The sequence below is a fragment of the Phascolarctos cinereus genome, unplaced genomic scaffold, assembly GCF_003287225.1.
Source record: "Phascolarctos cinereus isolate Bilbo 61053 unplaced genomic scaffold, phaCin_HiC Scaffold_9;HRSCAF=440, whole genome shotgun sequence".
In the NCBI taxonomy this organism is placed as follows: domain Eukaryota; kingdom Metazoa; phylum Chordata; class Mammalia; order Diprotodontia; family Phascolarctidae; genus Phascolarctos; species Phascolarctos cinereus.
This window is the reverse complement of record NW_027556402.1, coordinates 210,805,358-210,820,945: the sequence shown is the minus strand read 5'-3', so window position 1 is coordinate 210,820,945 and position 15,588 is coordinate 210,805,358. Positions and strand designations below refer to the sequence as shown.

Here is a 15,588-nt window from a genome sequence, read left to right as displayed (position 1 = left end):
TATAAGATTATTTATAGGAAAATAAGGCAAGTAATACTGAATGTGAGGAAGCTTAGCATGGTGATGGGCCTTCAGGGGCCTGTTCAGATTCCGCCTCTTCTGTGAAGTTTTCTTTAATCTTCCTTTCCCCAGGCCACATTGACATTTCATTCCGAGAGTTGATAGATCACTTAGCTTACGGTCCTCTTAACATAGTCTGCTTTCCAGTAAAGTTATTTGTTTCTGTGTCATGCTGTCTACACTAGACCTTAAGGTCTACGTGAAGGCAGGGATTGAATCTTATTTCTGTCTATGTCCGACAATGCCAAGCCTTCATTTCATGTAATAGATACTTTATAAATCTTTGTTGCCTTGAACTGAAAATGACAGCTACTTCTGCTGTTTATTTTTCCCTCCCAGAATATAGTAGTGGACTTTCTCCCGTACGCATTTCATACACTTCCTCCAAAAGTTGCCCAATGACGGATCCAAACTATGGCTGCGTGGCGCTGAACATTCCTGCCTTGGAACTGATGGCTCTTTATGTGGCAGCTGCTATGCATGACTATGATCACCCAGGGCGGACAAATGCGTTTTTGGTTGCTACCAGTGATCCTCAGGTAGGAACATTTTTAATCACAAAACTTAGAGAGGAATAGTTAAGAAACTTTTAAAAAATTAATCTAATTATATAACAGAGTTAAATACCCATTTTCTCCACTGGACCCTTCATTGATTTTTAAGGGATGTTGATGTGTTGGCATACATCAGTGTGTCCTAAGGAGATGGTTACAAATCTCCCCCTTTGGTTGTCCAGGTGGACATAGATGGATGGCTTATGAAAGACTGACGTTGCTGTGAAGAAACATCGGAGCTGTTCCTGTATGGTTTTGTCTTTGACCTGGAAACTGAGTGTGATTCTCCGTAGTCTTCCTCTTACAGTCACTCGGCTCTTTTGTTCTTTCTGTCTTTTTTTATTAGCCAAGTCCAGGCCTGTAGCTCAGGGCTGTGAGCTGGTTCTCAATCAGTTAGTTATCCTTAAAGTAGAAATAATGGGTCAGAGAGTACCTGGAACAAAGAGAGTCATATCCAGTCAGGGAAGGAGGCTTCACCGCTTCCAAAATATCATACTTTAGCCTGGATTTTTAAAAAGCAGGAAATGGATGGAGGAAGGATTCATCTGTCTTCTAGAAAAGCTGTTTCTGGGCTAGTTGTGACTGTGACAAAGGTGAACCACTTGGCAATGACATCAGTCGAGGAGATGACCTTTATTTTGTTTGTTGAAACCTTAGAACAAGATGCAGGCTACCTGGCCCTTGGTGGGACTTCTGAACCTGCCTTAGAATGTCTCCCACAGTTCTGAAGGAGATGATTGAATGTGAGAAGTCTTTATTGTTGCAGTCTGTCAGAGGCTGCTCTAAGTGCCAAGCACGTGAGTGTGGGGACACACAGAGTGCTTGTTAATGTTAAAGGGGGAACATATTATGGCCAAAGGTTCCTTATCAGGTGGTGAAGAGCAGTATACTGCCCCCCCTCCCCCCAGCTTCCCTTTCTCTTACTCCCTGCCTTTGAATCTCAGCTCTGGGGCTCTGGCCGTTTTTCTTGTCTTCCTCTCTTGTGTTGTTGCTCAGTTGTTTCAGTTGTGTCTGCCTCTTCATGACCCCATTTGGGATTTTCTTGGCAAAGATACTAGAGTGTTTTGCCATTTTCCTTCTCTAGCTCATTTGACAGATGAGGAAACTAAGGCAAGCAAGGTTGAGTAATTTGCCCAGGGTCATCCAGCTCTAATGAGTGTCTGAGGCTGGATTTGAACTCAGGAAGATGAATTTTCCTGACCCCAGTCCAGGCACTCTGTCCATTGCACCACCTTTTCAGTCTGCTTTATTCTCTTTGCTACAATTTCTTGGACTGTCTAGACAAATCCTCAGTGTGTGAGTAATTCTGGAAAGCAGCTTCAGAAGAGTTATTGAGGAGAAGGACTTTGAAGGGGAAGAAACAAGGGAAGATTTAAATTAAATGTTGCTTTGATAGATTCCTCCCCATCATACCCTGAGTGTCCATAATAACTCCCATTTACAAAGCACATTCAAATTTACAAAGGACTTTCCTTGTAACAGCCCTGTGAGATGGTGTAAGTACAGTTGACCCCAAGACCAGTGTTGTTTCCATTGTATTATGCAAACACACACACACACACACACTCGCATGCGCGCATGCCCTCCAAACTGAGAAGATTCGCTTTGCTACAAGCAGAAGAGAGAAGCCAATTGTTAGAGGTCGACAGCCTGGTTAGAGTCATTAGCAATTTTTTAGTGGAGTGCACTGCTGGGGGAGTAGTGGCAGGCTCTCATCACTGAATAAGATCAGGTGCTTGGTCAGCGTGCGCGCATGCGCGCACACACACACACACACACACACACATTTCAAATTACTCTTCCTACTGAATTAAAGATATTCTCCAAATAACAGATGATCTGTCATTTATATTTGGATTTGGAATATGATTTTAGATGAACATGTGGATATTAGGCTATCAGCTATTTTAGGAATACAGAATACTTCAAATAGTAAAGACCTGACCTTAGGAAAGCATAATAGTAGTCCAACTTTTGTGCATTACCTGTCTGTTCAGACTTTATAGTTTTCTAGAACTTTGGGCTAAATATCACAAAAGCTTTAGTAATCTTGTTCAAGATTGCCACAGTATCTGTAAGTTCAGGGATTAATGCTGTATAAAAGTTCCTGAAGGAGTAGCCAGTTAACAGTGACCTAAACTGGACAGTGCTACTAGACCAGAGAAAAGAACAATTAGGATGCATGAGATGATGCAGAATTTCTTATAAAAAGCTTATTAGGTCTGGTAAATAAGAGGATTCAGTGAGAATAGCCTACAGACATCCTAAAGACACTTGTTCATTCATATACATACACATTTTAAAGTTCCTGTGCTCATGTTGAGCATCATAGGTAAGGAAAGGATGTATATAGCCTGTATCATCTTCTGTTGCCTATGGGGTAGAATTTTTTTCCTCCAAAAAACCCTCCTTGCAGTAGGTCCTTTTATCCAAAAGGCCTAATATTGTTCAAATCTTTTGCCCTGGCTTTACTACTTAGCTACCTCTTTGAACTTGGGCAAAAAATCCCTTTCCTTCTTGGGGCAATAGCTTCCTCATCCATAAAATAAGAATTTTGGATGAGAGTCTCTATCAAATCCCTTCTAAATCCTGTGATTTTTTTATGCCCCTCTTTGCCCATCCATTTACCCCAGATTATTCTTGGACATCTTTACTGGGATAGACTCGTTAGCCATATTGTGTTCTCTGATGTTTCTAGGTCTTAGGAACAACTGTTGGCTTTTTCTTATTGTCACAGATATTTATAGAGATGATGATCATTCGCTCAGATGGTCTGCATAGAGTAATATTTCATATTTAACACTTCAGTCATATAGTTTCTTGCTCTTCCTGTATTTATACCTTATAAGGAAGCAAATACAAAATGACCCTCAGAGCTGGGCTTTCCCCTTCTACTTCTACTTCTGCAGTGATGAGGGAGGGACAGAAAAGGGGCCAGAAACTTCATTTCACCAACCATTTATTGTTAGGTATCTGCTATAGGTGAAGCACTGTGCTAGGTGATAGGGATATAAAGACAAAAACAAAGATGGTCCCTGCCCTCAAGGAGCTTATTTTCTGTTGGAAGAAATCAAGTTGTTTATAAATATTAACTTACTATGAGATCCTTGTGCAGTGGCATAAAAAGTTGACATGCCCCTGCAGAATTTGAGTCATACCTGTATTGACATTCTCTCTGTACTTGAAAGCAGGAGACAAAAAAAATATGGATCTGAACCGAAAGATGTTTCATAGACTCCCTTTGGATGGGCAAATAATGGAGTGACTTTATACAAATAGAAAAACAAGTAACATTTAATGAGGCTCTACCGTTTTAAATGGCAGAATATATGATATGTAAAAAGACAAATATCTGTTGTAGAGGATGAGGAGCAAGAGAGATTGTGGCAAGATCCCAATAAGATCCTCCAGATTCAATTCACATATATTCTAATATTTTAAATGCATATTTTAATATGTAGTGACTTCAGTGCGAAGAAGTGGGCATAAGGGCACCTTGGAAATGTGGGAAAAGTTGTCTCTGGAGAAACAAAGAGGCCAGAGGCTTTTAGACTACACTGAGGCCTTTTTATCATTAATATTTTATTCAAGAAGAGAGTCCGGAGATGCTGAATAACATAAAAACGTTGATTTTATCTTGATAGATGGGAAACAATTGATTACAATGTGAGACTCATTTATAATCCATATCAACTGTTTACATAGTGATCCTCATGTGGCACAGATCAAAATCAAGGAGGCAAATAAAAATGAAGGAATATGGCCGGCAGTATATCTCACTCAGTTTTTTGCCTCCAGAATGGGAAATGGATAAAAGAACATTGACAGTAGAGTATCACTGTTTTCTAAAGAAGTTTAAATAATACAGAGCAGTCACCATAACAAGGAAATTAGAAAAGCCTAGAAACCATCTTAGCCAGTAAACACTTCCTTTCTATACCAAGTAGAGAGATATGGTAGTTCACATTATTGGTTTAGGATCTAAATTTGTTTATAAAATGTTATGCCACCAGCCTCTGTGTTGGTCCGTTTTTTTGAATTGCTTTCTTTTTAATATTTGTTATAAGGGAAGGTTTCTGGGTAGGGAAAGGGGAAAGGGGGGCATATTCAGAAACAACTTGAATGTAAAAATAAAACACTGTTAAATCTACAAAGGAAATTTTTCAGAAGATGGTGGAAGGTTGTGAACATCTTAACAAAAAGTAGGTGGTATAGCAGAAAACGGATAGATGAGAGAGACCTTGTTAAGCTAAATTTTCATGAGAGCTTTTAAGGATGAAACTGGAAAGACAACAAAGGAAAGATGGAAAGACCTGTTAAAATGACTGTAAACAACTCTTGGCTACATTATTGATGGTGGAGCCACCACACTTGGGCTCTCACCTCACGATCCCCAGGGGCTACATGAGGAAGCAGAAAAAGCACTAACGATTACACACAGTGGGAAGGGCATCCACATTCATCCATTTGTAGCCAGAGGGGGTCTGTGCCAGAGATGACTCAGTTTTGAGTATGTTATTGTATTGAGTCTCAAGAGATCCAAAAAAAGGGGGAAGATACCAGTCAGATCCTTGGAGGATAGTCACTTGTGTTATTACTCTCTTCTTCCTTCCCCCAGTGATTGAGAAAATACCAGTAACACCTGAGCTCTATGCTTATATTTCCATTTTTGCAAAATCTTCACGAGCATAATCTCTACACATATCTAAACATTAATCCTTGATGCAGATAGAAGTGAACAGGTGGGCTTTTTGCAGGTGGTATTCTGTAGCAGGCCACATGGTAATAGTCCCATAATTAACCAGAAGATGAGGTTAGGCTGTGTGACCTCAGAGTTCTTTTCTAGCTCTAAGATTATTTGATTCTAAATGATGATAGCATTCTGTCATTTATCTTCTCTTGGTTTCAAAGTCTTTTAAATGCTTTGTTAAAATGTAATATGCTCTGATACCCATTTACATGTTTCCTTATTCCATTTTAGGCTGTGTTGTATAATGACCGCTCTGTCCTGGAAAATCATCATGCTGCTGCTGCCTGGAACCTGTTCCTTTCTCGACCTGACTTCAACTTTCTCAGTAACCTTAATCAACCAGAGTTCAAGCACTTTCGTTACTTAGTGATTGAAGCCATTCTGGCTACAGATCTCAAAAAGCATTTTGATTTCCTTGCTGATTTTAATACTAAGGTTTGTTGCATGGGTTACTACATAAACTTAGAGGCAGAAATATGTTGTATTTGTTTAAGTAAGTTGGACTGGAGAGGAGGTCCTCTGTCTGCATCTTAGTTGTCTGTCTGCATCTTAGTTGTCTGTCTGTCTCTCTCGTTTTTACAGCAGTCCATACCCCTTTGCTTCCCAGTGAGCCATCCCTTATAACAAAGATCTGAAAAGTAGTTCAGCAACACCGCCCCACATGTATCTGAAAGTACAGAAGCTAGTCGATAGTCTATCCCTCACCTCTTCAGTGGATTTTTTTTAAGGCAGTTGGGGGTTAAGTGACTTGCCTAGGGTCACACAGCTAGTAAGTGTCAAGTGTTTGGTCTGAGGCCGGATTTGAACTCAGGTTCTCCTGACTTCAGGGCCTGTGCTCCATCCACTGCGCCACCTTGCTGCCCTTCAAAGGATTTTCTTAACTTGGTTCTAAGCTCAGCTCAATCCTTTTAGTTCTTAATGTTCATTTGCATTTTATAGGTGTTTTTTGGCTGTGATTTTTTTCATGCTTTTCTGAAACTTTGTTATTGTTGCTAATGCCACAGTCATAGTCTCTCACATTCAGATATTCTAGTTTGTTCAGCCATTTCCCAGTCAGTGAACATTTGCATTTTTGCAGTACTTTGCTGCCACAGAAGCTGCTGCTTTGAATCTTGTGTTGGATATGGGACTTTTTTTTCTGTCCCTGACCTCCTTGGGAGGATCCCTCCTAGCAGTGGGATCTCAGAGTCAAAGGGTATGGAAGTTGAGTTGCTCTTTCAGTGTAATTACCAACTGCTTTTCACAATGGTTAGATCATTTCAGAATTCTGCCAACAATGTATTAGTGTCTGTATTCTGTGTAATGCAGAAAATTAGAAATCTTTTATGGGAATTTTTTATAAGACTCAATGATAATTTTTATTACTGATCATGCCTTGTCAGATCCTAACAATGATCTGTTTCCTTTGCTGTTATTCATATGCTTCTAAACAGAACTGGAGGAAATTATTAGACTGTGCTTACTTGGTTCTCTACAAATTTGTCATAAAATCTCAGCTGTGTTGTCATTCTAGCAAGGCAGTCATTCTGTTGTTCAGTCATTGAATCATGTCTAATTCTTTGTGAGCGTAGCATGCCAATACTGGCTATTGTTTTTTCTTGGCAAAGATACTGGATTGGTTTGCCTTTTCTTTCTCCAGTCGATTGAGGCAAACAGAGGTTAAATGACTTGTCTAGGGTTAGATAGTAAGTGTCTAAGGCCAGATTTGAATTCAAATCTTCCTGACTCCAGGCCTAGCACTCTATCTCCTGAGTCACTCCTGCTTCTCCCTAATCAGTAACTTCACACTCTCCATACTGGATGTCCAAACCTCATATCTCTTCAAGCCTCCTTACCCTGTCAGCTGAAGACCATGACTGACAATTAACTGAAAAAATGGAAGCCATTCACTGAAAGCTTCTCCTCACCTCCAACTTAACATGCAGACATCTTCCTTCACTATATTTGCATTCTCGGTTGTCTCAGATGAAGAGGTGACCTTTCTCCTTGCCTAGGCCAATTCATCTTTGACCATCTCTTCTCTCGTCTTCTCTAGCATATTGACCCCACTCTTCCCTCATTCTCTCCCTGTGTATTGTTTCCTTCCCTGCTACATAGAAACACAGTCATGTGTCCTCAGTAGTTGAAACCCTCACTTGATCTGACCATCCCCTGTAGCAGTGGTCCTACATCTCTCCTCCCCTTTGTGGCCGAATTCCTTGAGAAAGCTGTCTCGTCTTGCCTGTCTTGTCTTTGAAACCCTCTCTACTATTGTTTCTGACCATACTGTTCAACTAAAACTAGTCTTCAAAGTTACGAATGGTCTTTTCTCAGTCCATTTCTCAGAGTCTCCATATACAGAAAAAAGGACACTAGACTAGAGCCGGTCCTTTCTAGTTCAGAATCTTTTCTGTGATCTGATAGTACACAAAGCAGTTTAGTTTCCTTTTTCTTTTTTAACAAAAATCTGTTGACATCTTTTTTTTATCACATTCATTTCCAAATATCTCTCTCCTCCTTCTCTACCCAGAGGACCACACCTGGGAATAAAAATTTTAAAAAGAAAAAGAAAAAAAACAGTCCTGTAGAACTAACCAAGACATTAACCATATATGAAGTGGTCCACAACCACAGCCTGGGCCCACCTTTGCCCAAGGAAAGGAGGCCATGCCTTTTCTCATTTCATCTCTGGGGCCAGGCTTGGTCATTAGAATCATATGGTATTCAAATGCCTTTTTTTTAAATAGTTGGAGACTGTGAGGCCATTAGACATGAAATGACTTGCCCAGAGTCCTCTAGTTGGCTCAGGTTTAAGTGAATTCCAAGTCCTCAGACTCCAAACCAAATGGTCTCTCCACTATCCCATTCTGCCTTATAATTGTTTTTTAAAATTAATTTATTTTTAGTTTTCATCATTCACTTCCATAAGATTTTGAGTTCTAAATTATTCCCCCTCCCACTCTTCCCCTTCCCACCAAGACAGCGTGTAGTCTGATGTAGGCTCTACATATACATTCATATTAAACATATTTTCACATTAGTCATGTTGTAAAGAAGAATTAGAACAAATGGGAGAAACCACAAGAAAGAAGAAACAAAAAAAAAGAGAGAAAATAGTGTGCTTTGATCTGCATTCAGACTTAGTAGCTCTTTTTCTGGATGTGGGTAGCATTTTCTATCATGTGTCCTTTGGAGTTGTCTTAGATCCTTGCTTTGGCTGATAAGAGCTAAATTTATCAGTTAATCATTGCACAACGTTGCTGTGTACAGTGTTCTCTGGTTCTGCTCGCCTCACTCATTATTAGTTCATGTAAGTCTTTCCAGGTTTTCCTGAAGTCAGCCTGTTCATCATTTCTTATAGAACAATAGTATTCCATTACATTCATATACCACAACTTGTTCAGCCATTCCCCAGTTGACGGGCATCCCCTCAATTTCCAGTTCTTGGCCATTGCGAAAAAGAGCTGCTATAAATATTTTTTGTATGTGTTTGTATGATCTCTTTGGGATACAGACCTAGAAGTGCTGTTGCTGGGTCAAAGAGTATGCACAGTTTTATAACCCTTTGGGCATAGTTCCAAATTGCTCTCCAGGATTAGTTCACAACTCCACCAACAATGCATTAGTGTTCCAGTTTTCCCACATCTTCTCCAACATTTCTCATTGTCCTGTTTTGTCATGTTGGCCAATCTGATAGGTGTGATGTGGTACTTGAGAGTCATTTTGATTTGCATTTCTCTAATCAATAGTGATTTAGATTTTTTCATGTGACTATAGATAGCTTTAATTTCTTCCTCTGAAAACTGCCTCTTCATATCCTTTGATCATTTATCAGTTGGGGAGTGACTTGTATAGACTTAGTTCTATATATATTTTAGAAACGAGGCCCTTATCAGAGACCCTGGTTGTAAAAATTCTTTCCCATTATTCTGCTTCCCTTCTAATCTTGGTTGCGTTGGCTTTGTGTGCAAAAACTTTTCAATTTAGTGTAATCAAAGTCGTCCATTTTGCATTTCATAATGTTCTCTGTCTCATTTGGTCATAAATTCTTCCATTCTCCATAAATCTGACAGGTAAACTATTCCTTGCTCTCCTAGTTTGCTTGTAGTATCAGCCTTTATATCTAAGTCATATACCCATTTTGACTTTATCTTGGTATACAGTGTAAGATGTTGGTCTATGCCCAGTTTCTGCCGTACTATTTTCCAGTTTTCCCAGCAATTTTTGTTAAATAGTGAGTTCTTACCCCAGAAGCTAGAGTATCAAACAGTAGATTACTATAGTCACTGACGACTATGTCTTGTGTACCTAAGCTGTTCCACTGATCCACCACTATTTCTTAGCCAGTACCAAGTAGTTTTGATGATTGTTGCTTTATAATACAATTTAAGATCTGGAACAGCTAGGCCACCTTCCCTTGCATTTCTTTCATTAGTTCCCTTGATATTCTAGACCTTTTGTTTTTCCATATGAATTTTGTTATTGTTTTTTCTAGCTCTGTAAAATAATTTTTGGTAGTTTGGTGTGGTGCTGAATAAGTAAATTAATTTAGGTAGAATTGTCATTTTTATTATGTTAGCTCAGCCCACCCATGGGCAACTGATATTTTCCAGTTATTTAGATCTCACTTTATTTGTGTGAAAAGTGTTTTGTAATTGTGTTCACATGGTTCCTGGGTTTGTCTTGGCAGGTAGACTCCCCCATATTTTATAATGTCTACAGTAACTTTAAATGGAATTTCTCTTTCTGTCTCTTGCTGTTGGGCTTTGCAATATATAGAAATGCCAGTGATTTATGTGGGTTTATTTTATATCTTGCAACTTTGCTAAAGTTGCTTATTATTTCAAATAATTTTTTACTTGATTCTCTAGGATTCTGTAAGTATACCATCATATCGTCTGTAAAAAGTGATAGCTTTGTTTCTTCTTTGCCTGTTCTAACTCCTTCAATTTCTTTTTCTTCTCTTATTGCTAAAGCTAACATTTCCAGGACTGTCTTGAATAACAGTGGTGATAATAGACATCCTTGTTTCACCCCCAGTCTCACTGGAAATGCTTCTAGCTTATCTCCATTATAGATAATGCTTGCTGATGGTTTTAGGTAGATGCTACTTATCATTTTAAGGAAGACTCCCTTGATTCCTATGCTGCCTTATCATCGTTACAAAATCAAGAGAGTAAGCTTTCCCATGTAGTCAGCTGTGGGGTTAAATTACCATGAGTGGTCTTATTTTTTTGTAGTCATCTCATTTTTCTCAGCTTTTTGTTAGTATTCAGATAGAAATGGTCCAAGGACTAGTTGCCATCCTGCCATTATTCTTTTGTATCTGATGTTTTTTAAAAATTAATTTTAACTAATCTTATAAATGATATAAAAAACTTAGAACCATAGAATCTCAGTAGTGGCAGAAGGGATGTTAGTGATCATTAAGTTCAGACCTCCTATTTCACTGGGCCTAAGCCCAAAGAGTGACTTGCCCAGCATTTCCCAGGTGGTCAGTGGTAGTTTCTGACATATGCTGGCCGTGACCCTGGACAGATAACCTCTTGGGGCCTAGACCCTGCATCACTGAGGACATCCGGAGCTGTGCTAGTATTTGGAAGATCCTCATCAGGGAGTTGCTGTTCTGGTGGAATCCCAGGTCAAGGCCCTGGGGTAGTGAGAAGGAAAGGGATTTGTGCAGGGTTATCAGCCTGACACAGTGTTATAGCTGGGCCTGGAACTTAGGGCTTCTGGCCTCCCAGGCTGACTTTATCCACTACTGTCATTATGTTTGGCAGTTATAAATATAATTGAGAGGAAGCATAGTCTTGTGGAAAGAGAGCTTGTCTCTGAGGCAGCCTGGCTTCAAAGAGGTGTGGTCCTAGGCAAGTCACTTAACTGAGCATTCAGCCTTCAAGGCCTTCAGCCTGCCAAGAAGGTGCTGCTCTGCTTTGGTAGAGGGCTAGTGAAATCACAGGTCCGGGCCCTATTCCATGTCAAATGATTATTTATTGATAAAAGTGGTTATTGAACCCTTTAGCTTGACAAAACCACTTGGGGAAGTTTGCTTTCTTGAAGGACAGAAATGGTCACATCACCTTAGAGAACAGTTGGAGCCTTAGAGGTCTTGGCACGGGTGGTTGTTAAGAACTTAAGGAAATTTCTCATTTGGGCAAGACTCACAGCCAGGCTTCGTGGGGAACAGTGGTGTGCGAAGCTCACAGAATCCTCCTCTTCCTCAAATAGGCCAATGATGTGAACAGTCCTGGCATACAGTGGAATAGTGAAGATGACCGGCTCCTCGTGTGTCAGGTGTGCATTAAATTGGCAGATATAAATGGTCCAGCAAAAGCTCAAGACTTACATGTGAGGTGGACAGAAGGTATTGTCAGTGAGTTTTATGACCAGGTAAGTCCAGATTTCATAGGGGTGCCTGGAAAAGGAGCTGCCCCCGTCACATGCTTCTTCAGAAAAGATGTCGTGTTGGGTGGTTGGGCCTGGGCAAGGAAAGGGAAGCCTTAGCTTCCCATTCTCCTTTCCAAGCCCATTTGGCTTTTACCAGCAGAAGTGAGAACAAGAATCAGTTCCCATTCCTGAAGATTAGTTTGAGTCTGGTCCTGTCCGGAGGTGAGGCGAGTCTAGCTTATAGAAATGAATGAGTAAGAAAGCATTTTTAAAGCATGCATGCTCTGTGTGCTGAGCAGCGTCCTAAGGGGTTGGGCGTACAGATAGAAAAGGAGAGATTGCCCCTCCTTTCAGGGAGATCCCACTCTTACTTGGGGCAGGGGGGCAGCCCATTCAGGCTCAGGGTGTATGTGAAGGCCTGGAAAGCCCAAGGGCACAACACCTGGCAGAGTGCACAGGGTCCTTGGGCAGCAGCAGGAGATCAGGGAACTGTTCCTGGGGGTCTCTCATCTTCCTAGAAGGAATAGTCAGTGCCCCCCATCTCATCCAAGCCATGTGAGCAGTCAGGAGTCCTGGGGGGCCCAGGCCAGGAGAAGGGGGAACACAGAGTACAGGGGTGGTCAGAGACTGTGCTCCGAAATAGGTTTTTATAGTTCATTAGAGATCATTTAGTGCCCCCCCCACCACACACACCTTTTCCAGATGGGAAAACTGAGATTAAATCACTTTACATAAAATAACCCAGCTAATAAGTGGAAAAACTACAAGTGAGACCCAGGCCCTGTGACTAGAATCCCAGCATTCCCTCCAGCTTATTGCATTGGGAGATGAACAGCTAAGAGGACTGGAGTGGGGAGCAGATCACGGGGCTTTGCAGGACATGTTGCTTTTTTCTTCTTTTATAGTTCTAAGAGCATAGGATCGCAGATTTAGAGCTGGCAAGGACTTTAGTGTCATGAAGTCCAACCCCCTTATTTATAGTTGAGGAAACGGAAGCCCAGAGAGGGGTAGGGCTTGTTCATTGTCACCAAATTAATGCTACACCAGGCTGCCTACTTTCTTATTCTGTCGTCATTTATCTTTCTGTTTTTTGTCTTCTAAAGTTTCACCTTTAAAAACCCTGTCTCTGCTGCATACACAGCTGGCTTCCCTGGTGCCTCCACTTCTGACTCCTGGGAAAGGAGAGAAGGGCGCGAGACCACTGAATATGAGGCAGGAGTCTAGAGAGTTCTTTGCTTGCTAGCCAGCTCTTGGTCGAAGGCCACTGGGCCCAGAATCAGGCCCAGCATCAAGCAAGGACAGTAAGATAAAAAAGCCTCTTCCCTCCAGAATGCTGTTTCTGCTATATAGAGGACACCAGATGGCTGGAGTTAGGATCCGAGTGATGGTGATAGGGGGCACATGGTGACCAAAAGCATGCATTTGCAAGATAGTTACATCTCGAATCTGTGGCAGGTGGACAGAACAAAGCCAGTTGACCCAGGGCACCCACCTCAACCATAAGCCACAGACAATCATGAACACAATTTTATTTCTAGGTTTGAAAATACCTAACTCTACAATCCTTTTGTTAACAGGACTATTTCAGTTGTAATGCTCTCTACTGAATTTCTGGTTGCTCTCCATGACTTGGTTCTCTCTCCCCAACCTCCAGTCTATTCTCCACTAGATCTTAAAGCACAGGTCTGATGCGTCACAGACTCCCATCCCCCATTCAGTACTTTCTCTTTAGCGTTCAGAGCCCTTCATAACTTGGTCCCTTCCTGCCTTTCCGGTAGTTTCATTCCTTATCTCTGCCTGCTTTGTGATCAGAGTGTGATCACACTCAGTGACCATGGACAGTGGCATTGGCCTGCTCACTATTACTCCAGTAAGAGTCTCCTCCTCCCAACTCCAAGCATTTTCACAGGCTGCCTTTCATGCGTGGAGCTCTCCCCATTGTCATCTTCATCTCCTGGCTTCCTTCAAGTCCCAGCAAAAACCCCGCCTTCTGCAAGAAGCCTTTCCTGGTCCCCCATGACGCTGGTGCCTTTGTTCTCTTGATTCTCTCCAGTCTGTTTTGTCTGGATCTAGCTTGTGCTTAGTCACGTCCGCGTTGTCTCCCCCGTTAGACTGGGAGCTCCTTGAGAGCTGGGCTCTCTTCTGCCTTTCTTGGTACCTGGAACACAGTAGGTACTTAATAAATACTTGTTGACTGAATTGTTGACTGCGTTTGGCAAAGGCCACACACAGTGTACTATAATTGTGCTAACATCTGATTTTCAGGTTCAGATAACTCATTATTGAATTTGGCTGTGAATGTACTTGAAGATCTTTGCCAAGTTATCCTGGGTTGAATATAAACTTATTAGCTCAATGGATAATCTCTGGAAGATGACATTCAGGTCTTTCAGTAGATAATCACTTTTAACTTCAGAACTAATTATCATCAGTGGAGTGAGTGATTGCATGTTTGCTTTTGTTCAGTGTAAAGAATGTGGTAGGTGCTTAATGAGCATCGACTGACTGAATTACTCACGCATGAATACTCATACGGCACTGAGGTGCCAGGCTGCATATCCCGAGCTCTTAAGCTGCCCTGCATGGTGGGGACATGAGAGTTTATAATTGTTAGCTCTAAAGTATTTAAAATGCCTAAAAGTGATCTTTTCAAAGCCTATCCGAGGTATATTTTATTCTGTGTCCATAATCGTAGTGCTTGTACCATGAACATAAACACTAGACTTTTCTGGGGACAGCCTTACTTGGATAATCCTACTTTTGTTGACTTTGTCACTAGGTTTCACTCGGTGTTTAAGCAAAGATAGTAACTCTTTCTATAATTCTGTTTTTAAAACAAAATATGAGGATGCTTTTCCCTGTTGGGCATTCAGCGTTTTCTCCTTACATACAGTTGCTAGCTTACAGAGAAATAATCAGATTGCATATAAAGTGCTCTAAAGTGAATCTTACCCTCCATCCCATTCTGGCCTTGCCTTTTGTCCCCAGGATACTCTGGACCATTACCAGTTCAAGCAGGGCAAAGAAAAACCATGCGTGTTGGTTTTCTTTTGACGTGGATGGGTTTTCTCTTCCAAGCAGGCTTAGCTACAGAGTTGTCACTTGAGCAGAGCCCTCTTGAAGATTTTAATTAGTCACTGTTCTTCATTCCACAGAATTCCTACTACTTCTTCCTTCAGAAAATCTCCTAAATATTCCTCTCTTCATCATCCCTAGTGGAATGATCTAGGATTCAGGATACCTATAGGAGCAGAGCATCTGATACATTCCTTCTCGTTATCTGTTCCCAACACTATCCAGGAGAGCTGGCCAACTCTCTCATTTTACAGATGGGAAGGTGAGGCCTGGAGAGGGGTCACAGTGGTGACATAAGCAGGATCCAAGCTCAAGCAGATTAGCAACTTCTCCGTGACTTGTAGATCTAGCTGCCTGGGCCAGACGTTAAGTGACTACTTACCCATTGTGGCTAGAATGTCAGTCAGGACTTGAACTGTGTCTGCGGAGACTAACCCCTGATTTCTGTACATTACACTACACAGTCTAGCCTGTGTAAAATATCTAAAAATTTGTAAAAATCCTTACGCTGGTAGAATTCTTTTTAGGGATGTATAAATTACAATATGATATGAGGCTTAGGATTAATTCTAGTATCATTATCATAATGTGATATAGTGGAAAGAACACTGGCTTGGATCCTGGTTACAACACCTTTCTGGGCCTCAGCTTCCCATCTGTAAAATGAGGGAGTTGGCCCAGTTCTCGTGGTTAGAATTGGGAATAGATAAGAAGCACTGAAGTACTTATCTGCCATAAAATAATTGTGTGATCTTGGGAGACTCACAGCCCTTCCCAGGCCTC

General features: G+C 41.1%; 1 protein-coding gene across 2 annotated transcripts in view; it reads left to right on the top strand.

Moving 5' to 3' along the window:
• PDE3B (phosphodiesterase 3B) overlaps positions 1-15,588 on the top strand; it is a 160,402-nt gene that overhangs the window by 140,288 nt on the left and 4,526 nt on the right. Inside the window, exons 12-14 of one of the 2 annotated variants that reach the window (XM_021005329.2) lie at positions 400-599; positions 5,596-5,799; positions 11,572-11,733. In XM_021005329.2, the coding sequence (XP_020860988.1) occupies positions 400-599; positions 5,596-5,799; positions 11,572-11,733 (566 nt within the window). The remainder of the gene's footprint in view (positions 1-399; positions 600-5,595; positions 5,800-11,571; positions 11,734-15,588) is intronic. The other variant, XM_078148502.1, reaches the window with a different exon arrangement.